Genomic DNA, 23394 nt, shown 5'->3' with positions numbered 1-23394 from the left:
AAATAGGAATATAGAAATGGGAAAATTGAAAAACTGAAAAGAAAGGAAAAGAAAAATGGGAAAAAAGCAGGAGCAAATAAAAGAGAATGCATGAAAACAAGACAAAAGAAAGAGAGAGAATAAGATCGTTTGGAGATTTTATTTTATAAAGTTACAGAGTTTTGTTATAATACAACGACCCTTTGAATAAGCTTTTGCATACGGATTTCTAAGAGATAATGAGAAGAAAGTTGTACAAGAAAATACAAGAAAAATGTCAGAACTGTAAAATATGGAGCAGAATTTACATGAGCAGCAATAGAACGCCGAATTGACACCTAAATGGCTTCCTTATGAATAAATATATAAATCAATAAATGAAACTGACCGAAATTATTGTGGGTGTCATGATGCAGTTATTTTGCCGCTCATGTGATATCAGCCCTGTCTGTTGCAGATAACATATAGAAATACCAAGAACCAGTAATAACGATCTGTGAGTTAGAAACGCCCTGACTTAGATCAGCCCAGTTGCTGTTTCAGTGAATCGATAAAATTTGAAATTTGAAGTAACGGACGTAAAACGCATTGCAAAAGATTATTCAAACTATGGTCTTATTAAAACTATTTACAATAATTATATCATAATCTTTATATTATAAAGATCCCATACAAGAGATTTATCTTATATTAATGACACCTTGGCATAAAATTTGAATACTGGCGCATTTTTTGCATTGCCTTATTCAATACATGTGGCAACATTTCACTATGAATCAAAATATGTTCGTTCACTCGGGCTAAATATTGGAACAAATTTTGGCCAAAACCCAAATTTCTTAAAAACCTTCAAACGCCACAACTTCTCGTATTTTCTTGTATGAGACAGCATGCAATGGCATTTGAATAATTGTTCCTATAGCAGCAATGAACATTGCATAATGAGCTTATATTTACACAATTAATTCAGCACTGCTTACCTGAAATTCTGTCTCTATGGGAACCATTCGTTGTTTAGAGCTCCCTTAATTTTTAGTCAAAAGCAGGCCTTAATCTTTCTATGTATATTCTTATAAAATCTTATAATATAATTTTCTTAGGTTAACTTTAAGTATTACCTTGTATTTGTTTAAATTCCTAGCCTATTTTCTATCTAATTTACCCTACTGGTTCTTCTGAAAGCTACAATACTAGTTGCCTTGGTTACAAAGTTAGACTGGAACATTGGTTTCCATAGTAACATATATGACTGGAACACTGGTTTCCATGGTAACACATTTTGCTGGAACACTGGTTTTCTTGCTAACATATATTGTTTGAACACTGGTTTCCTTGGTTACATATTTAGCTGGAAAGTATCTTGACATCATCTCAAGCTTTGAAAATCATAGTACAGTAAAAGGGTTTGGGTTTTGATGTGCTATCAATTAAACATCGATCTGCCCCATTTCATAAGTCCACTAACGGCTTCAGACACAGTTTCCGGTGGCTTATCTGCAGGTTTTTCCGTTTTGGGCTTGTCTACAAGCTTCTCCGTTTTTGGTTTCTCTTGTTTTTGCTTTTCAGTAGCTCTCTCGACTTTTAACTTCTCAGCTGATTTTGATAATTCTACAGGTTTCTCAACTTTTGGTTGTCCAGTAGCAACTTTCTCTTTCCTAGACGTATCTGTGAACGTCTCTGTTTTTGGCTCTTCTTTTTGTTTTTTATCTGGTGTTGAACTTTTTTGACGTTTTTCCATTTGATCTGTGTCGGATATTTTAGGCTGAGTAACGCCTTGGATAGGAACTTTACCTTTCTCTCTCAAGGTAGCAACCTTTGGCTTCTCAACATTTCCGACTTTTTGACTACCTAAAGCCTTTGTATCTTTGCTTTCTTTCCTTTGTGAGCCTGCAGAAATTTGAACTTCTTTTTTCGCTTGCGGCCCCTGTTGTAAAGCAACTTTTTCCTGTTTCGTTTTTTTTAATCCGCTTTCCAGTGATCCTTTTCCTTGCAGTTTGTTCTTCTCTTGCTCCTTTTGCAACGCCATTCTTGCTTCTTGGTTTTGCTTGGCGTAAAAAGCTGCCATCTTTTCCAAATCTTCTTCTTCGTCAACTTTTGGAGGCGCTGGCTGTAGTTGAGTTTCTTGGTAAGCTTCGTATGAAACTTTCACTTTGCTCATGAATCGAGAAAGGTAACCAGTTTCTGCAGGTTGGTCACTGCCTTTACTTTGGGGTAGTCGGGGACTTGCACTTGTTGTTGCCTGTTTTTCTAGCTTTTCTTTCTCCTTATCCACTTGTGGCGATTTAGATTTCTCCTCAGCTTGCTTGCTTTCTTGCTTCCTAGATGTTTTCGTGCTAGCCTTATCAGTTAACTTGCTAGCAATTGGTTCCCTTTTCACTTTTTCTTCCGAGCCTAACTTACTAGTGCCATCAGTTGAAATCTTTTTCACAGATGAATCAGATTCCATTTGCTTTTGTTTTTTGTCTTCAGTAGATTTGCTAGCAATTGATTTTGCTTCTGAGACCAATTTACTAGTGCCATCAGTTGAAATCTTTTTTGCAGACGTATACGTATCAGATATTTGTTTTTCCTTTTTGTCCTTTTTCTCTTGAGTTTCAACATCACTACCCTGCTGCTCCTGCAAAGTTTTTCTCGCCTCTTCGTTTTTCTTAGCGTAATAAGCTGCCATTTCTTCAAGCTTTTTATCCTCTGCCATGGTATCTGTTTGTGTCTGGGGCTTTTTAACCTGTTCTGGTTCATTTACCTGCAGCATCCTCGTAACAAACTTAGATAAGTACCCTTCCCCACTTGGAGATTCATCTCTCTTTTTCTGTTCTTGTTCTTGCAACTTCTTCTGCACTTTTTGATCATTTTCATCAACTTTTTTCTGACTCATTTCTTTTGGGCCGCTTCCTTTGGCTTCTGTCTCTTTTGCGTAATGTTTTGTCTCAGCTGATGTTGTCTCGGCTGATTGTTTTGATGTGCCTGATCTTGATACAGATCTAGATACGTACCCTTCTTCAATCGGAGCCTCCTTTTTTTCCTGTAGCACTTCTGCTTTTCTACTCAGACTAACTTGTTTTGGGACACTTTCTTTAGCTTCTGTTTCTTTTCCTGGGCGGTTTTTCTCAGGCAACTCCGGTTGCTTTTTCATCACACCTGATCTTGCCTCGGCGTTTTTCTTGGCATAATAGGCAGCCATTTCTTCAAAATTTGCATCATCGTTAGTATTCGATAGTGATGGTTCTGCTTGACGAGTTTCTTGAGCTTGAGGTGCCAACCATTGAGATAAACTTGAAAAGTAATTTTCGTTTGTCGTTTGGCTTTTCTTTTCCTTGGACTGGGCGCAAAGGGGTTCTTTTTGAACACCGTCCAAACCTGCTTGACTGGTCTCTTTTTCCTTTGGTTGAATCCTTTCTGCTTGCTGTCCAGTTGTCTTGATGGTATCTTCCTCTGGGTTCCTTAAGCTTTTCGTCTTTTTTTCAGTTATCTTTCTTTGACTTGCTTCACCCTTAGCTTGTTCTCCTTCTTTGGTTATAAGAACTGTTTTTGGAACCACGTTTTCGTTCATCGTGGAAGGTTTGTCATTCGTTGCAGCAGCTTCTTTTTGCTCCCTCATCAAAGCCTCCTCTTTCTTCTGTCTTGCTTCTTCGTTTTTCTTGGCATAGAACAATGCCATTTTCTCGAGGTCATCTTCTTCTGATTTCAGTGGTTCTAGATGAATTTCTTCCTCCGATGGAGCCAATATTTTTGAAACGAATCGTGAGAAGTAACCCCCCTCAGGTTTAGCTGTCCCTTCTTGGTTATCTTCTTTTAATGATTGTGATGATGTCGCTCTTACTAACTTTGAACGTAGGACATTAGGTTCTGCATGCCTTTTGGCTTCACTATGTTGAGAAAATATCATCTTTGTTCCAACGTTTTCCTCAAATGAAACCCGTTTTTTGGGTCTCTCAGGTCCTTTACTCTGTATGCTGGTTTTCCTTGGATATTGCTCTTTTGCAGATTTTGACTCTTCTTGCGGAGAAATTTTTCGGGTTCTCGATTTAGTACTATCCGCTTCGTCCTTATCTATGGCTGAAGTTTGATCTTGAGCTAAAGTTACATCTTTCAGTGTTGATGCTTGGCGTTCTTGAGCAATTCTAGCTTCCTGATTCTTTTTAGCGTAGAATTCTGCCATTTCTTCCAAGTCCATTTCTTCTTCCTTTTCTTCCTTTTCCAAGTAGGTCTTTTTAAATTGCTGGACTTCGGGAGAAGCTAGTACCTTCGTAACAAAACTCGAAAAGTATCCTTCTGCGACTGGTTTTGATTCCTCTTTTTTTGATAAAGGTTTTTCTGGACCTTTAGCCTGGGCCTTTCCAATTTCAGAACGTGTTACGCTCTTGAAGTCACCCTTCTCTTGGATATTTGTCTTTTTCACAGCAGGTTTCGGCTTCAACAATACCTCGGATTTAGAGCAAGAGACATCTTTAGCATCGGCTATTTTTACTTTAATCGATTCTTCTTTATTTTCTGAACCTTTAACTTGGGTCTTTCCAGCTTCAGAACGTGGTACGGTCATTACGTCATCCTTCTCTTGGGTATTTGTCTTTTTCACAACAGGAGGTGTCGGCTTCAGCAATGCCTCGGATTTAGAACAAGGGACATCTTTAGCATCGGGTATTTTTACTTTAATCGATTCTTCTTTACTTTCTGGACCTTTAACCTGGGTTTTTCCAGCTTCAGAACGTGGTACGATCATTACGTCATCCCTCTCTTGGATATTTGTCTTTTTCACAACAGGGGGTGTCGGCTTCGGCAATGTCTCAGATTTTAAACGAGGTACATCTTTAGAATCGAGTCGTCTTTCTTTATCGGGGATTAATTTCTCTTTGGGAATTTGTGCCGGCGCCTCTGAGGATAATACTCCCTTTTCCTTTTGGGTAAAATGATCTTTATCGCTATAACTTTTGCTTTCTAAGTTTACATCTCCCTTTCTTTTAAGTTTCGTAGTATCATGTTCGGGCAATTTAATTTTTTCGAGCGGCTTCTCGACATTTTCTTTAGGAGCTTTGTCTGATTCGCTAGGTTTTTTCTGTTGTCTTTCCTGCTGCTGCTTCGGCTGCTGCTTTTGTTGTTGCTGTTGCAGCTGCTGTTCTTGGCCTTTACGGTTTTGCTGCTCATCCTGCAAGACTCTGACAATAGTTTCTTCACTAGATTCATGACTAGTTTCTGTTTTGTCAATCGGCAATGATTCAAATTTGTCCTCCTTTTTTTCTAAATTCAACTGTCTACTTTGAACTTTTTTACTACTCTCATCTTCTTGAAAGATCTTTTCTTCTCCTACGCGTCTTGCTGCATTTTGGGGGAGTTCAAACCCAGAAACTTCTTCGGGTCCATATGTTCCCTCTGTGAGCACGTACTCCTTTTTTTCCTCATGTCGGGTATTTTTCAAGTCGACTTTTAAACCGTCTCCCAATAATGGTTTCATAGAAGTTACGACGTCACTACTTTCTGTTTTTAGCTTGGTCTCTCTGTCGTGCTTGACTTCCATAGCCCTAGACGTATGAATATTTATTTCCCTAATAGTTGTATGATTTTCTCTAAACACTACCGAATAACTAAATGAGTCTTCCTCAATTTCTTCCACTTGAGAAAAAAAGGCCGTTTGTTGTAGTAAAACAGTTTTTACATCGTTGATCTTTACGATAGGAGTCTTAACACTTTTTATTTTCTCAATCTCTGGTATGTCTGCAGCTCTTGACAATTCAAAGTGCTGTTCATCGTCATTGACCACCATAAAAGCATTTTCACTTGCTTCGCCGACAGTAAATGTTTCTGTTACGCAATGCGTCTCGAGAGTATTAGCACCGTCAGGCAGGGGAACAGCTTGTTCGTATTCCTCTGACACGTTCTGCACAGTTTCTAGAAACAATAGTTTTGATAGTAGTTCTTCTACGAAAGGCTTTACGTCCAGATTAGTTGCTTCTTCAGCGACGTCGTCCTGCTCAAAAGCAGCAGACTCCTGGTTGGTATTTTGCTGCATTGTTTTAATCTTGTTTTCTAATTCCCTATTTGGATTCACTTGTTTTTCTACGGATTTAATACAGGAATCTTCCTTTTCTTTTTGTTCCAAATGTACTTCTTCAGGGCGTATAGCCATGCCTTTCTCACCAGTTTGTGTTGCTTTTACCAACTCAAGTAACGTTTTTGGCTTCTCTTCTGGCTGTACTCGTTTGTCCGGAGAATATTTTTGTTCCTGCACAGCAGTGATTTTCGTAAGGAATTCATTTTTGCCATCTGCTTTGAGCGCATCGTCTGAAGAATGTTTTTGATTTTTAGGAGTGGGTGTCGAAAGCAATTCTTTCTTGTCGTCTGCTTTGCGTGCTTCATCTAAACGCTGTTCTTTCTTTTTCAAATCTTTCGTTTCAGGTTTTTCTTGAAGATGGAGCCTGTCACAGCTGACGTTGGGGTCCATCTTGGTGTCTTTGCTAGCCTCTTTACTCAAACTACCTTCTTTTACAGAAAGGGCTGTTGTGAGTGTCTGCTCGTGAGGGGTCGTCCCTTCAATATATTCATCATCAAAAATCCCAAGTTTAGAAAACAAAGCATCCCCATCCACTGGCTGCTTTTCAACTTTATGCTTAGGCTCAGAAATCACAGTTCCTTTTTCTTTTTCTTCTTTTGCTACATGAGGCGTCTCTTTATGTTGTATGGCGTCACTAACTGCCGATGCAAATCGAGAGAATAGTCCTTCGGAAGGGTTCCTAGATTTTGATTCCTTTGCACTATCTTTTGCGCTTTTGGCGCTGTCCTTTGTCTCGTCTGTTTTTATTGGTGTCGGGGTTGTTGCAGTTTGTACTTTTTGAAGTGCATGACTTGTCTGCTCAGATTTAGTAGGCTCTACTTCCTTCTCTTTGATATCTGGTTTTGATTCTGTTTTTGCCACTTCGTCAACTTTCGTATCTTTATGTTCTTTTTTGTCAGCGGAAATAGCTACTTCAGTTTTATCTACATTGGTATCTCTTACACTCCTGGCACTGTCTACTTCGAGTGCCTTTGCTAAATGTGGAACTGCTGGCAGCTTAGCAGCTTCATCTTTCTTCCCCTTCCCTTTCTCTTTTTCCTCCTGGCTCTTTTCAGCTTCGTTCTCTTGAACATAATCCGTTAATTTGAAAGCAAGTTTTGAAAACAAAGATCCCTTAATTTCGTCATGCCGTTCGGCTTTGGAACTCAAACGGTCACTGGTTTTAACGTCTTTTGGTTTGGAGGAATGCGTTTCGAGTTCTTTTACTCGTGGAGAGGGTTCTGGAGTTTTGCTCACGGGAATGTTACCTCCTTGGAGTTTGGGTTTATTCTTGTCTGGAGTTGCTTTAGATTTATCGGCATCTTCATGACTCGATTCTACCAAACCAAACGCAAATTTTACAAACAAACCTTCCTTGGTGTCTTTTTTCTTTGCAGGATACGTTTTTTCTTGGTCAATGGCTTTACTCTGATCTTTTTCAGCTTGCTTGCTTTCTATAGTTTCAATAGTTTTAATGCCTTTTGCCTTGGATGAAAGAATTGTGGGTTCTTTTGGTGATGGCGAAGATCTCTGGGTTTTATTATCGGGAAGTTTACTTTCTGGAAATTTGGGTACATTTTTGTCTGGAGTTCCTTTAGATTTATTGGCTTCTTCATGACTCGATTCTACCAAACCAAATGCAAATTTTGCAAACAAACTTTCCTTGGTGTCTATTTTCTTTGGAGGGTACGTTTTGTCCTTGACAGCGGTTTTACTCTGGCCTTTTTCAACTTGCTTACTTATTACAGCTTCCTTATGCGTTTGCTCTTTTGTCATTGTAGGCTTGGAAGGTGCCGATTGAGTGAGTGATTCAGAACTCTCCTTCACGGCATTGCTCGTAACTTGTTCAGAATCATTGGTAGTTTTACGAGCGGGGATTTTCTCCTGTTCTGAAGTCTCCACTAATTTATGGGCAAGTTTCGAGAATAAACTTTGGGTTACGCCTTCTTCCTTTTTAATCGACTGCCCACTGTCCATTTTCTTTGGTGTCTCCTTTATACCTCCTGAAATATTTTCACTTTTAGTTAACGTAGTCGATGTTGTCTTGGAAGGTTTTGAATGCTCGAATGACTCATAACTTTTCTTCATGGGTTTTTCCAATTGTTGTTTAGAAATTTGTTGAGCTTTTGGAGTGGTGGTTTCATCCTGTCCAGTAGACTCCACTAACTTATGGGCGAGTTTTGAGAACAAACTTTCTGTTGAGCTTCCTTCCTTTTTAATCGATTGCCGACTTTCGACTTTCTTTGATGTGTCCTTTACATCCATTGAAGTGCCTGATCTTTTAGGTGTTACTGATGGGTAACTTGGTGTGGTTGCAGAAAGCGTAGTGTCCATTTTAGGTTCAATTTGGTTTGCTTTTGAATCGGGTTTGTCTTCCGGTTTCCTTGGCAGAGGCTGGTCAGAAACAGTTTCAGTAAACTTAAAACCAAATTTACCAAAAAATCCCTCCTTAACTTCCTCTTGCTTTTGAACTTTCTGTGGAGGTGTAGGTTTTTGACTACTTTCTGTCTCCTTGTCTTCATGAGGTGGTTTCTCTGGCTTTTTAGGTTCTTGTGACTTCTCATCTTCGACTGCAATATCTTCAGTCTCTTCCTTTATAGGCTCTCTTGCCTTTGGAACCTCCTCATGGTGAGAGGATTCCATCAGATGGAAAGTAAGTTTTGAGAACAAGCTTTCTTTGTGCTTAATATCTGTTACCACAGTTTGTTTAGCCTCCTTTTCCTTATGCAAAGTATTTTGCGTACTTAATTTTGAGTCCTGCGTTGGTTTTGGTTCCCGATCTACAATATTACCAGCTGTTTTGTCTAAGGGACTGTTCGACGGCAAAACTTGCGACTGTGTGACAGGACCTTCGGCTGCCTTAATTGGCTTTTGTTTTTGCTCTTCTGAATGTTGAACACCTTTGAAACCCAGTTTTGAAAATATACTCTCTTGTTTCTCTTCTTGCTTCAGATGTTGTTTTGCGGAAGACGTTGGAGCTGCTTGCGACTTCATTGTAACCTTTTCATCTTGTTTTGATTCTTTCTGAGCAAAGACTTCCAGCGTTGCTTTCTTTTGCGTAGTGGAAGCGGTGTCCTCAGCGATTGTTTTAGGTACAATCTTTTCATTTGAGATTTCTTTAACAGTATCTTTTTCTTCAGGAATTTCGTGATGTTGAATAGCCTCGGACACCCTAGATGCCAGTCGAGAGAACAAACCCTCACTTGGTTGCACAGGTATTTTATGCTTTTCAGTTTTTTGATCCTTTTGCTCTTGTCTTTGCGCTTGACGTTTTTGCGCAACTGGTTTAACATCAGGAGCTTTTGCCGTCGCTCTAGTTTCTGCTTCTATTCCTGTTTCTTTTGTTTCGTCTCTCACCAATTTTCTTTTCTCTTCATCAGCAAGGCGTTCGGTCCCTTCCTTTTCTCTTTTTTCTTCTTCTTCCATCGATTCTGCCATCTTTGAAATAAGCTTCGAAAAGTACCCTACATCTTTGCTTTTGCTGTCTTCTTTTTTGACTTTTTGACTTTCTTTTTCTTGTGTTTTAGCTTCTTTAACTTTCTCTATTGGAATCCCGAATGCCCCTTTACTTATATGTGACGGTGTGATTTCTTCCATCTTATATATCTTGGTTTCTTTTTCCTTTTCGATGATTTTAGTCTCAGCTGGCTTAGCGAAAACATCTTTTGCAGTTTCCTGTTTGGTCCCGAATGCCCCTTTACTTATATGCGACGGTGTGATTTCTTCCACCTTATATGTCTTGGCTTCTCGTTCCTTTTCGATGATTTTAGTCTCAGCTGGCTTAGCGGAAACATCTTTTGGAGTTTCCTGTTTGGTAACCACATTGCGCTTTTGTGTTGGAGAACCCGTAAGGTTGAACCACAACTTTGAGAAAGATCCTTCCTCAGAAGTCTTCATTTTGGTAGGCTCGCCTTCATCCCTCGGTTTGCCAGCATCACTTTTGATACGCTTCTCGGGCTCAACCTTACTTTCAGATACTGTACTTTTGGTTTCAACTTGGGGCGTTTTCTTTGGGTGCGTCAGAGATTTGCTAACTTCCTGATCTTGGCTTTTGAGACCTGCAGAAGGGATAGTTTCCTTGACATCAGTCTCTCTTTCCTTGGTTTCCTCTTTACGTGGGTGTTGACCGGCTCCTATCATGCTAAAAGCCAATTTAGCAAAACTTCCCTCGGTTTCTTTGGTTTCTATATGCTTTGGCTTATCTGAAGCTATTTGTTTGGATTTCATATTTTCTTCTGTTATATCAACTGGCTTATGGATTTTATCTTTCTCGCTTGCAGATTCTGTATCCATGGTTTTCTTTATAACCGGTGTTGCCTTTTCAGTGTCTTCTTTGAGTGTCTTGGCTTTCAAAGTAGAATCTTTCTTCTCAGTTTCAACGTTTCCTCGTGTGTGCGATGGTGTTTGCGAGATTTCGGCAGATGTTTTCGTTTCCTTGGAATCTACGGCTTGACTTGGTGCCAAGTTACGAAATTTAAAAACGAGTTTGGAGAAGGTATCAAGTTGTTCTTCATCTTTCTCCTCTACTGGTTGCATTTTGAAATCCTTCAAAATATCAACTGGGTGGCTTTCAGTTGTTCTTAATTCTCCCTGTGCTGCTAATATGTCCGGAGGCTTAACTTCCACCGTTTCTTGCGTTATAACAGATGGCGAAGTAGGTATTTGATTTTCAGGTTCTTTTTCATGGAAATTTAAAGTGTCCGGCAGCTCAATCTCCTTTTCATCATGGTGTTCGCAAGGAGGCTCATCACACACATCTTGTGTTGTCTCGGCCATTGAAGACGTAATGATGCCCCTATTTTCAGTAGGAGTGCTAGGTTTTTCTTTTGGTTGATCATTCTTCTCATCAAGAAATTTTTGTCTAAATTTCATCATCATTTCGGAAAAGTCTTCGTTCTGTTTTGCAGCTAATGCTGCTCTTTCAGCTTTATGCTTCAATATTTCGGCCTCTTGATCGCTGCTCTCTTCTTCTCTTTCCTCTCCATCCTGGGAATCGTCGTGGACTGAAAACGATGTTATGTATAGTACGTTTTCCTCTGCCTTCTTATGCTCCTCGATTGTGCTGCGTTCTTTGTCGTTCTCTTTATCCTGGAGTACTTGTAGACCTGCCACTTGTGGAACAACATGCGATCTAAATCCGTCTCGATCTTCATCCTTCGATGGCTCCTGTTCAATATGACAAGGCTCGGCACCAAATTCTTGGTCTTTGGTTGAAATCGACCCCTTAGTCATGATATCTTTTGATAGAAGGTCAACGGTCTCGTTTGAAGATGATTCTTTGGCTTCTTCCCAGTTTTGATCTATGTCCTTCATAATTCCATCCCATGTGTCACTGATTCTTCGTCTGGTGCTCTTCAGTGTTCTTAGAAAGTCGAATGGAGCTGGTTCAGGGTTTGTTTGTCCTTCCTCGTAACTGACGTCTTCCCTGGCCACCTGCTGTTGGTCTAGAGTCTTTTCTTCGTAAGCTTGAGCAGGGTATGGTTCTGTAAGGCCTTCGTCCATAATCGAGTCAACATTCAACTCCTTTTCGATTTGTTCAATGTCATTTGAAAAATCATATGAAGCCTTTTCCAACTCTTTCTGCATTTCCTCATCTTCCAATGCAATAACCTCTAAAATTTCTGTAGCGTCTTGGAGCCGTTCTTCTTTAACAGCATCTGTTATAAAATGCATCTTTGGAATCAGTACATTGGCCTCTGGTAATGCACTGGAAATCGGCTGGTCGGATGTACTCATTACGTCCCAATCGCTCTGTTGTTGCCTTTCGAGAGCCCCTCGTGCAATGTCATCCAGGGTTTGATCATCTAAGACATCATACGGGTACTCAGACTGGAATCCCTCGTAATCGTAGCTCAACATCTCTTCATCTGGTCGTACAGTACTGAAGCATTCTTCAAGTTGTTGTCCCAGTTGATCCTCAATATCTATTTCAGAAGGGACATCGAATGTTTCGTCAAAAATCGACATCGGCGCTTCTTCTTCTTTTTCGTTCTCTTGTGTTTCATATTCGTTCACATCATAGCTATTCCAGTCAGTAACAGTCTCACCTTTCATTGGTTTATCATAGCTCATCATTTCAGCGACCGGGACGTTATCCTCTTGGTCCTGCCAGTCTTCGCGCAAAAAGGGTTGAGGTGACTTCGGACGTGCTTGCTTATAAGCGTGAGATTTTCGTCCGCTTACTCTTTCATTGACGTCAAACGCGAATGGAGGCAACGAGTCAGAATCAAGGTCGTCAAAACCATCCTGCGCTTGAGGCACTTGCGCCTTTGGTGGAGCCAATTCTTCATAAGTGTCCAATCTCCTTGACGTATCCATTTCAATGATATCAATACCTTCTGCGCCACTTTTAACTTCTTGTGGTGTAGGAGTGAGCTCTCGAGAAGATACTGGGGTATCACTGGGCTCTTTTGTCTTTTGTGCTGTAGGACGGAAAATTGCCTTCTCTCGCTGCCACCCGTATCGGAAAACAGGTACTGGCACATCCTTAGGCTCTTCTTTTGCAAAAATTGATGCATAATCTTCATTAGTTCTATCTACGATGCTCTTTTCCATAGAACTTTCGCTTGTTTTTCGAGAAGAAGAATCTGGCATGACTGCCGTATCTTCAGGTTCAGTCTTTGTGGAGAACTCTCTAATGAGCTGTGAGATAAGTGCTTTTCTGCGCGCTTCTTTGTCGTCCTCTTTCACAGCTGCAACAGATGTCCCAGTCTCACTGACCTCAGATGTTTCGCGATGTTCTGTAACTGAGAATTCCTTGATAAGCTTTGAAATTCTTTCTTTCTTGCGCTCTTCTTTTATGTCAGTTTCATCTTGCTCTTCGACTTTCTCTTGATCACGGATTGTGCTTGCAATGACAATGTCATCAGAAAATTCTGTTTCTCTCATAGCTGGCTTGACTTTCGTTTCTGGAGCCATTGCTTCGAAGGGTTTTTCAGCCATGGAGAATTCGTCGATGAACTGCGAAATTCTTTCCTTTCTTCTAGCTTCTCTAATACTCTCTTCCCTCTTTAGTTCGTCTTTATTTTCTTCAGAAATCTCATCTATATTTCCCTTACTTGAAACTCTCTTTTCGCGTACTTGTCTTGTCTCTTCTTCTTCCTTCATTGAAAAATCCCTGATAAACTTTGAGATTCTTTCCTTCCTCTCGGCCTCTTTTACAGACGCCTCATCCGGAGTCGCATCTTCTATTACTATCTCTCTTTCTAGCAACTCAACGTCTTTGCTTATTTCATCTTTTTGCTTAACGTCTTCCTCTTTGGAGGAAAAAGCCTTGACAAACTTGGAAATTCTTTGCTTTCTTTGAAATTCTTTGACAAGGGCTTCATCTTGAACAACATATTCTTCATCCTCTTGCTGGACTACGGGATTGTCTTTTGCAATATCAGATTGTTTTTCATCTTCTTTCATAGAAAACTCTTTAACAAATTTAGAAATCCTTTTCATTCTTTGTTCTTCCTTGATAGAAACTTTGTCCGGATCTTTATCTTCGCTCTTTTCCTCCGGTTCTAGCGTGTCATGTTTCTTAATTATTTCAAGTTCTTTATCTTCTTCTTTCATGGAAAATTCCTTTACATACTGTGAAATTCTCTCCTTTCTACGGGCTTCTTTTATAATAGCTTCTCTCTGCCTTTCGTCTTCAAGCTTCTTTGCTTGATCAAACGTTGTATCTGGTTCAGATTTCCCAAAAACGCCTTTAAACATTCGAGAGAATACTCCTTGTTCTTCCTTCTTTTGTTCGGCGCTCTCCTTTATCTCTTTTTCTGCTTGTCTCTTGTCTTTGGAAACATCTTTAGATTTGTCTACGGTTGAAGTTTCATGACAAGTCTTCTCCTTGGTTGATGAGTCTCCAGAGAATTTTTGCTCCTGCTGCTTTTTTAGGTCAGAATCAGAGACATTTCTTTTAGGTTGTTGCGAAGCTGAAGAGAAAAATCCTCCGAACAGACTTCCCCTTTTGTCACCTTCTCCTGCAACATTTTTATAAGATGCACCGCTGTCTTTTCTTGACGTATCGCCTTCATCTTGATTGGTAGGTTGCGGAGATGTAGAGAAAAAGCCACCAAACATGCTCCCTCTTCTTTCTTCTTCACCTGAAGTTTTTTGGTTGGCGTTGTTGTCTTTGTTGGATGACGTGAACCAAGAGAAATACCCGCTTTTACTTTCTATGCTTGTGGCTGCTTTGCTGTCTTGACTTTCATCATATTTCTTCGCAGGCAACTGGCTTTTCATTTGCGTGACATTATCTGGTTCAACATTCTCTTTGGATGGGAATGAATTGTTGTCAACTGTTTCCAAAGAATCTTCTATTTGCTGTACATCTAATTCATCCTCAATTGGCATGTTCTTACTAACCGTTTCTTCAGCTCTGATATCCTCATTTATATTTTCCTTCGTTCCTCTCCACCCTTTTTCTTCAACTTCTTCGAGCTTCTCAAGAGGAGGTGTTTTTGGTCTTTCAAATTCCTCCACAAAAGAGCGCGTGAGACCTGGTATTCCTGTATGGCCTGACACTGTTCCCGTGTTAGATGCCCCAATAGTATCCCTCTGATCACTAATCCCATGTTCTCTTGAAATCTTTGCCATTTCTGTGTCCAGCGTTGGTTCAACATTAGCTTTTTCGGTCGCCTGAGAAGAAAAGAATCCACCGAAAAACCTCCCTGTACTAGCCTCTTCAGGTTTGCCCACTTGTTCTTTTGCAATGTCTGCATCTTTATCAGAAAACCAAGAGAAGTAGCTTCTCTTTGCAGCGGGAGCCTGGTCTTGTATATCCGTTTCCTTAGCAACTGTCACTTTAGTTATCCCCTTGTCTTGTTTTTCCAGAATAGGCTTCAAGTCAGACGTTTCTGACGCCGTGCCATCAGTTTTTTTGTTATCAACCGAAACTCTGGTAGCAGCTTCTCTCGCAAGTTGGTCTTCGCTCGCGTTCACTGCCGTTTGCGTAGGGGCATCGGAATTCTTACGCTTGTCTGATGAGAAAAGCCCACCAAAACGATAACCACTGGATCTATTCTCATCGACTGAAACTTTTCGCTCGTGTTCAGACTCAGAGTCCTTACTGCTGAACCAAGAAAATTTCCTGGTCTTAGACAACTTTGTCTTTTTGTCTTCTGGTGGATATTCTATGACTTCACCAAAGAGACCCACATTTTCATCATCGTAGATCGAAAAGTCATCATCAAAAGTTTTGTTTGCTTTATTTTTATCTTGTCGATACAATCCTTGCTTTGTCTGCTGCTGCTGATCTCCATAGTAACCATAATCTACATCATCTTGGTAGAGCATTCCCGAAGCCTGAAGCGTCTTGCTGTATTGGTAACGAAGTTGATCGTCTCCTTCGTAGTTTTTTCCACTGCATGGCCCAGTGTGAAAATTCTCGATATCTTCACTTTCCATACGCTTGAAAACCTTCATTTCCACAGGCCTTCCACTATTGCTTTCTTTCCTGGTCTCCCTCTTGCTCTCCCTCCTGCTCTCCCTCCTGCTCTCCCTTCTGTTCTCCTCATACTTGTTTCCATCTTGAGGAGACCTCTTTCTTTTAGCGTCTTTATCGATGTCTGGATAATTCTGGTCCGGAATGTTCTCTCCTTGCGACTCGAATCCCAAATACGAGAAAAATTTCCCAACAAAACCAGGTTCATCCTTTGAATACAGATGACTTAGTTCATTCTCATTGTTATCTACTAAAGTCTGTGGCTCGTTTTTGATTGGATAATCTCTTCTGCCAAGTGGGTTGTACTCTTCTTCGACGCGTGACTCGCTCCCGTACGACGGAAAATCATCAAAGCTATTCTCCCTAGTCGCACTACTAAAGAAGCTTGAGTCTACACTTTCTCTTTTTTCCTCGTACTTGTATAACTTCAGCTCTAAAAGGTTACCCTTCCTGCTTCTATTGTCTATAGTTTCATTAATATCTGGTACTAGTGGAGAATTCTGATTGGACGAAGGGATCTGGACCTGACTCTGGTACCCAGACTCCGAGTATACAGAGTCACGTCCACTTCCCATCGATATAGTACGGAACCTATTTTGGCTGTCAGACCTCCAAGTATAACTTTGATTATTTTCTGGAGGGATAGACTGGTACCTAGTCTGATTCTCATACCCATACCCATAATTATAATCAGAATCACATTCATTATAAGAAGAATAAGAAGAAACTTGGTTTCTAGATTGGTTCCTAGACTGGAACCCAGGCATAGAGACAGTACCAGGACCGCGTCCGTAAGGCGTCGAGTAGGCATGGAACACTGTCCTAGCCTCCCAACCAAAGAAATACAACACGTTTTTAGCAAGAATACTCACTACTGATGCGTCTTCACTATACTGGTCAATAGGCCCCATCTGCTCGTATGATGACGCGTAGGCCTGGTGCTGAGGCGATCCGTAAGGGTCCTGGTACTGATACTCTTCACCTGCGTAGGGTTGGGATCTGTTCGGTTGATGGAAGGCTGTGGTCGAGTAGTTCCCAGGAACTGCTGGTTTGCCATTCGGTGTCGCTGGGGCGGCTACACAGCTCTCGATTAGTAGTGTGCACGTCTGAGGTGCTGTTCGTAGTAGGTTGACAGCCTGAAAGATGATAAGTAATCAACCTCGATCATAACGAATCGCACTGACATCTACCAGATAGCTGTACCTTTTTCATCTTGACAAAAAAGTTTAGGCTCAGGTCAAACAGGTAAAACTTCAAATGAGGCGAACCTAACTGAAACAACAGACAACAAGGCGGTCTTCTCTGATGTTATTATATTCAGCTTATGTGAAGTTTGACGTTTGACATGAGCCTTAGGAATTTTCCTCAAACGAATTGTTCTATTCAACTTAAGTGAAATGTTATCCCATAGACTGTTATTCTAAGATAGCGAAAGTGGTGCCCTGTTGTTTCGCTTCGAAGCAAACATCTTTTCACAGGGGGGGAGGGGGACTTATCTTCCATATATATCAAACATATTACGCCAAGCAACTGGAACCGTTAGGTCTAAGGCATAGCGCGCGCATTGTAGTGCGCGGTATCTGATGCTGGTTCAAGCTCACTCATATTATGTAGTGCAGTAAATAATATAACAGTGGAAGATAAGTGTCCCCCCTGCCCCCCGTGATCTTTTTTTCATCAAACCTTAATCTAATAGTTCGATGAAACTCAAAAGAGTAAAAATAAAATAAAAGAATCTCAAAAGAATGATACGCGGTCTAAAATACGATTACCCTCAAGCTAAATATATCCTTCTCAAACAATTTCTTTGGAAAATGTACAAGCCGCAACTCTTGTTCAAAATGGCGAAAGAAATTAGACCTACTTACGTCTTGTCTCGAAATGCCTTCCAGACTATTGCCATTGATTTCCAGTATCCTGTCACCTTTAGACAAAAATAACATACGGCCATTTAGTAATCACGCCTGTTTCAAAAAGTTTTATGCCGATAATACACTGAGTTTCATGAATTCAGCTTATAGAGTTGTTGTGTAGTTGACGTTATGCGTTATTGTGCAATTCCTGGGATGCATGTGACGTCATAGCCGCCATGTTGGTTGACTTTAACAAAATATTTAGTTTTGAATCTTTGTTTTGAAACGACATGGCATGCAGGTCTTTTGTCGCTAAATTCTCATCAAAAGGAAGAGCACGCCACCAAATGGGTTATGGTATTCACTTGTTACTAAAAATAGATGCTTACCAATGCTTATTTTTCCACTGAGGGCAGCTGAGCCATCAGGCGCCATGGTTTTGACGTATATTCCTCCTAATTCGATTCCTCCCTGTTTGAAATAAAATATACATACTTTATTATATATTATCACTAACTTGATTAACAGAAATATATAAAAAATAAATTCGCCGATTACCTATGGCGGGCTATTACAAATCTTGCATACATTCTCAATACGCGCCGTTACGGGTAGTGTTGTAAAACTATTTAAATCAGTAATGGCGCCCTTTGTAACATAACGCTTTTGTTTAAATTTTTCTAAAAATTTTGCGAAAACATATCTATCTAGAGTTGATGCATCCATTTCCGAAAACAATTATTACTTTTTTCTTTATTTAGATTTTTGTCTTGTTATTTTTAAAATCCGCATTCCGCATTCCATTCCTGATTTTTGTCCTCAAAAGTCGAATTTCTGGCTAACTTGAATCCAAAGTAAAACGTAAATGATTTCAAATTTCAGTCCTCAGATTATAGCATCATTATTAACTAAGCAGGAATATTTGAAGAAAAAAATAGTTGAAGAAACTTGACTATCGTGGTGTTTCGATCGCCCGGGTCAGCCTAGAAAAATAAAATAAACAGATCCGAAAAATAAACTGAGACAATCTAGATGAAATGCAAGGGGAAAAAATAAGCAAAAAGCATCAGTTTTAAGTATTTGAACTGTTATGATTATGGAGTAAATCACTTTAGGTAGGATATTGTCCTCGAAGGCACTGATTTGAAACATTCAAATTATTATTTTACTACTCAAACACGTAACATTTTAATACTGTTTGGTAGCTTGTGAATTGTATAAATTAAAACTTACTCTAAATATTAAAGATACTTTTAAAAGTAATACGATTTGAGTATTATTTTATATTAAACAAAAAAAAAAAAAACAGAAAATAAACGATTTTGACTACGTTGATTGATTGCCTTGTGCTTATATTGAGTTAATTAGCCCTTAATTTACATGTTTAGGGGGTATAGCTCAGTGGTAGAGCATTCGACTGCAGATCGAGAGGTCACCGGTTCAAACCCGGTTGCCCCCTAGTTTTTTTTCTCAATCTAAAACTTTTTTTAAAAACTGCCTTTTACATTTAAATATCAACTAAGATAGGCTACTAGCTATTTTAAGACTTTTATTTTTTAAAGTCTTTAATTTTTTTCCAAATCCCGAAGAAAAGAAAAACACCATCTACTTACGATAATATTGAGGCCCAAGCCACCATTGATTTTTTGTAGTTGGACGGGATATACGCTGACCTAAAAAAAAAGATAAATATACGTAGTAAGAGATAAAAGCACAATTTTATTCTTTTGTATACTCTATTTCAATGTGTGGGATCCCTGTGTTGAAGTTATCAAACTGCTAAAAATAGACACTTTTAGCTTGGGTGTAGTGTTTTCGTATTTCAGAGAACAGAAGAGAAAACGCAACAAAAGAGAAAGAAAAGAACGCAACAAAAGAGAAGAGAAGAGAGAATTAAATAAATAAATAAATTAATTAATTAAAGAATAAATAAATAAATAAATAAAAGAATAAATAAATAAATAAATAAATAAATAAATAAATAAATAAATAAATAAATAAATAAATAAATAAATAAATAAATACAATAAAAAATAAAAATGAAAAAAAGCCAAAGAAACAAAAGAGAAAAAGAAAGGGGTGAAAGTGCAATTTACAAAATAATTTTCCACAAGGTTACCTGTACATTGTCTTGGGTGTTGGGCGCTGACCCATTCAGTTGTATCGCGGGCCCAGTTCCAGGTTGTTGTATAAGTCCTTGTTCCATGGGATAAGATTTGTCATGGTCTGAGATTGGCGATGTTCTGCCAGGCGAATCGGATGCATCATTTTTCACTACTCCATTCATCTTAACAGCTATAAAAAGTAACAACGAGTCGTGGAATTACTGTAAGTGTGTGTATTGGTTTCTGTTAATATTGTGGGTGATGGGATGGGGTGAGATGAGGGGTGGGGGGAAGGGGGGTTTCCATGGCAACTTCATAAAACTTCTATGAGTTCGGGAGGATGTCGCATTGTGATTTAAAATTGGGTACAGACACCCATTTTTTGTCATGTCTTATATGACTTTCATTGAATCTCAGCTAGAACAGAGTGCACATTAAAAAGTTTAACAGTCATAAACATCAATGATACATTGTGATCTGGATTTGAGTACAAATATATTTTGCTCATGTCCTATATGGTGTTGTTTGTACCCAAACTTGACCAAAATGCATAGTGTTTAGTGAAACTCAGAAAAGGCCTATGATAAGAAATTAAAATATTTGTCTTTCCTCTTCCCAAGAAATCCCGAAGAGTTTGGCGTTTAATCGATAGTGACAGTGAAAAATCAAATAGCTCGTCTTACTTTCTCATACATTTATCCATGCACTCTGCTTGAATATATTATTTGCACACTTTACATGCCATAATATTCGTAATGCTAAAAAATGAGAAAATTCTTTAGGGAAATATCGTGGAGAGCAGAGTGAAAGCCTGACAAATATCTAAGAATTCTCTGATTTCTCTAGCGAAGGTTAATAAATGATGAGCAGAATCTAGAACCTTGATGGTGGACTGGTTAACATTTAAAACATCGTAACGGAGGCTTGACAAAACTTACTTTTTCTGCGCATCCTTCGGGAATATTTTGTCCTATTCACGTACATATTTTTTTACTAATTTAGTGGCCAAAAACTAGCTCCCCAAATATCAAGCTAGAACGAAGTGCCGGTCACCCACGATTTTATACGACCTACACTTGGCCGTTAATATTAATCACTACCAGCTTCAATCTCATCTTGTACAGTAATGATCAGCATGGTAGACTATCCCTCAGGGTGTAAGATGGAAAATTGAAAACTCTAAAATATTAATGGCGTACAATGATTTTTTTCTTTAAATTTATTTTTTCAGTTACTGTAACTGCGTGGGGTAGTCATTTCGGCTATCTACGGCTCTGCTACTGTAGAAATACAAAACCGCTTATTGGCTACAGTTTAATCACAGGCAGCCTAACCACTTATTTTGACAAAAAAACGGCTAAAAACAGTCAAAAACTACACAAAAATAAGTTAAAAAGCACATGAGATCAAGGTCACCTCATTTAATTTTATTTTTTACGATTTTTTCAGCATATGACAGCAAAGATACATCGCTTGGGCTGCCTGTGGTTTAATCGCAATCGCAAAGAATAAATTTATCATATAGGGTCTAAAAAGTTATAAGAATGGAGGAGGGTGAGTTGGACGATAAATCGCAGCAGTTTGATAAGACATAAAAACATATAGAACTTACATCCATCCTTGGGGTATTCTCGTAGACTTGTCAGTTTCATCCCCATCATCATTTGGAATTTATAGAACGAAGTGCACATCTTGAGAAGGTAACGGGACCTGAAAACAACACAGGAGGCCCAATAATATATAATGTCGCCATTCGTAACATTTCTCATAATGCTTTGCTTTTTCTTCCATTGAATTCACAGTACACCTGTGCGTAAGAAATACGTCCACAGATGTTTTTTTCCTTCATCAGTTATATATGACAAACAAATGTTGTCAAAAAAAATCTAAAAAAAATTTGCTAACTTTAGCTGTTGTATCACAGCGTGGGACAATCACAACAGAGCTAGGCTCCAAACTAGATGAAAGCCCAAAGATCGAATTAGAATTTAGGAGTTGATTTTTGAGGAGGGAGGAAAACCGGAGTACCCGGAGAAAAACCCTCGAAGCACAGGAGAGAACCAACAAACAACTGCATCAACTGCAAATAATTGCATCCTTAATAAAAATATACCATTGGTAGGAAGACATAAATAACACGTAAAAAAGTAAATAAATAAAAAATAAACGAAAATAAAGTTTGTTCCCATGCAACGCAAATCACTAATTTCTTGAAAGTTGAGTTCATCCCATATTTCCGTTAAAAAATTTTTCAGAGAAATTGCACAATGAGTTAGTAAGTAAAGTACACCTCAGTAGACTGATTACCTACAAAACTTTGCACTAATTTGTACAATTCTTGAGGCTAAGGGCAAACGTCGAGCATGAGCCGAACCTAATTGAAACAATTGATAAGGCAGACTTCTTTGATGTATTTAGGTTCGGCTCACGAAGAGTTTGACGTTTGACCTGAGCCTTAGTTGACTTTTTCACGGACATATAGTATTCACTATGTTTGTTACTAAAAAAGTAAGATAGAATTTAGTTAAATAGACATAAAATAGCCGAAAAATATTCCAAGATCCTGCAGCAGAAAATATCATGGTGGTATTGGAATAACATTTTGTTATTAAGACAAATATTGACAATGTCGATGTTGGCCTTTGAAAAGTTTTAGAAGATTTATAGAGCAAGTAATTTATTACTTCCATCGATGCAAATTGCCCTTGAAATTTAAAACTGTTCGCAAATATTTGTCTCTCAAAGTTGACAAGTCATGATGACAATACTTAAGGTCTAGTTGTAACATATAAGATCATTAGAATTTTAAATAATGTTATATGTATATCTTTATATATATATCGAAAGTGGCTCCAACACCCTTGAACTTTAAAACTTAAAAAATTGTCTCTAAAAGTTGACAAGTTATAAGAAAGTTCGAAATTTCGTGTTTTATCATTTCTTGGAATAGAGTTCTTTAGACACACAACGATTGAAGATTTGAAGCAGTTCTAGATTTTCTAATTATATGATACAATGGCTCGGCAATACCCGATTGATTTTTTAAAACTGTTAGTCAAAATATGCCTGTGAAAGTCAAGTATAGCAACTCATCCAAAGCTAGTTTCATCCATTTTTTGAAGAAAACTTTTAATACACACAACTAATCCTGATATTTAAAGCAATTCTCGAGTTTTTTATATGATAGGAATATATAATTCGCTCTAATGCCTTAGAAATTTAAAATAATTCTAAATTGTAGACCAAAAATTAATTCACATCTTGTGTTATTCATGATTCTCTGATTGATAAGTTAATGTCGGTAAACACACTAGTTGATCACTGATAATAGTTATGATTATATATTACTCGAGTATCTCAAAAAAAGATACTTTCTTAGTAAATAACTTACGTTGATGGGAAAAGAAGTAGAGAGACATGTTGATGCGTAGTATTAGAGGAACTCCTGTGTTTTCATGATTTTAACAAGAGATTTAAAAGAAACCCCGAGGGGTGTAGAGCCATAACAACATTGGTCAAAACGAAACACGTATCTTAGCAACAATTGGTCGCTTTAAAATTGCAGTTGCCTGGCAACGAATTTGAGCCAATGAGGAGGAAGCAGCATACGGAAAGTAATTGAAATCATGCGGAGAAGTTGATTGTAGATTGGGAAAAGCGTTTGGGACTCGCCGTGGGATACAAATTTGTGTCAAGCAAGAAAGTTATAAACATGAAGTCAAATAGAAGATTAAAGAAAATATAAAAGATAACGAAGATTGGCAACCTGGAGCAATGTGTAAATATGGAAATAAGTATTGCAAAATCATATTTTTGGCCAGAATAACGTAAGTCAAATTTGTCTTCAATTCAAGATAAAGGAAGGAAAAATAATAATGAATAGTTCAAGGAATAATATTTGCAAAGTCTTTGTCACCATTTGCTCTGATTGTCAGTCCTTAAAAAATAAACCAAAACTAAAAAAAACAACGAAAGAACTCGAAATCTGATTGGTTTTATTTT

General features: G+C 38.6%; 1 protein-coding gene and 1 non-coding gene across 2 annotated transcripts in view; one reads left to right on the top strand and one right to left on the bottom strand.

Moving 5' to 3' along the window:
• Positions 1-120: 120 nt before the first annotated feature.
• Positions 121-23394, bottom strand: part of LOC116301927 (uncharacterized) — a 34012-nt gene continuing 10738 nt past the window's right edge. The window contains exons 12-18 of the mRNA XM_089027373.1: positions 21005-21102; positions 19407-19582; positions 18901-18960; positions 17677-17758; positions 17303-17358; positions 16284-16570; positions 121-16088 (exon numbers count right to left, since the gene is read on the bottom strand). Coding sequence (XP_088883499.1) covers positions 1403-16088; positions 16284-16570; positions 17303-17358; positions 17677-17758; positions 18901-18960; positions 19407-19582; positions 21005-21102 — 15445 coding nt within the window. The 3' untranslated portion in view covers positions 121-1402. The remainder of the gene's footprint in view (positions 16089-16283; positions 16571-17302; positions 17359-17676; positions 17759-18900; positions 18961-19406; positions 19583-21004; positions 21103-23394) is intronic.
• Positions 18675-18746, top strand: Trnac-gca (transfer RNA cysteine (anticodon GCA)). Its single transcript has one exon. It is a non-coding gene; the product is annotated as a tRNA-Cys (tRNA).

The sequence above is a fragment of the Actinia tenebrosa genome, unplaced genomic scaffold (genome assembly GCF_029948245.1).
Source record: "Actinia tenebrosa isolate PJP-AT-01 unplaced genomic scaffold, QUT_ActTen_1.0 PGA_scaffold11__36_contigs__length_13525064, whole genome shotgun sequence".
NCBI lineage: Eukaryota > Metazoa > Cnidaria > Anthozoa > Actiniaria > Actiniidae > Actinia > Actinia tenebrosa.
The sequence above is the reverse complement of the archived record's forward strand: the minus strand, read 5'-3'. Positions and strand labels throughout refer to the sequence as shown.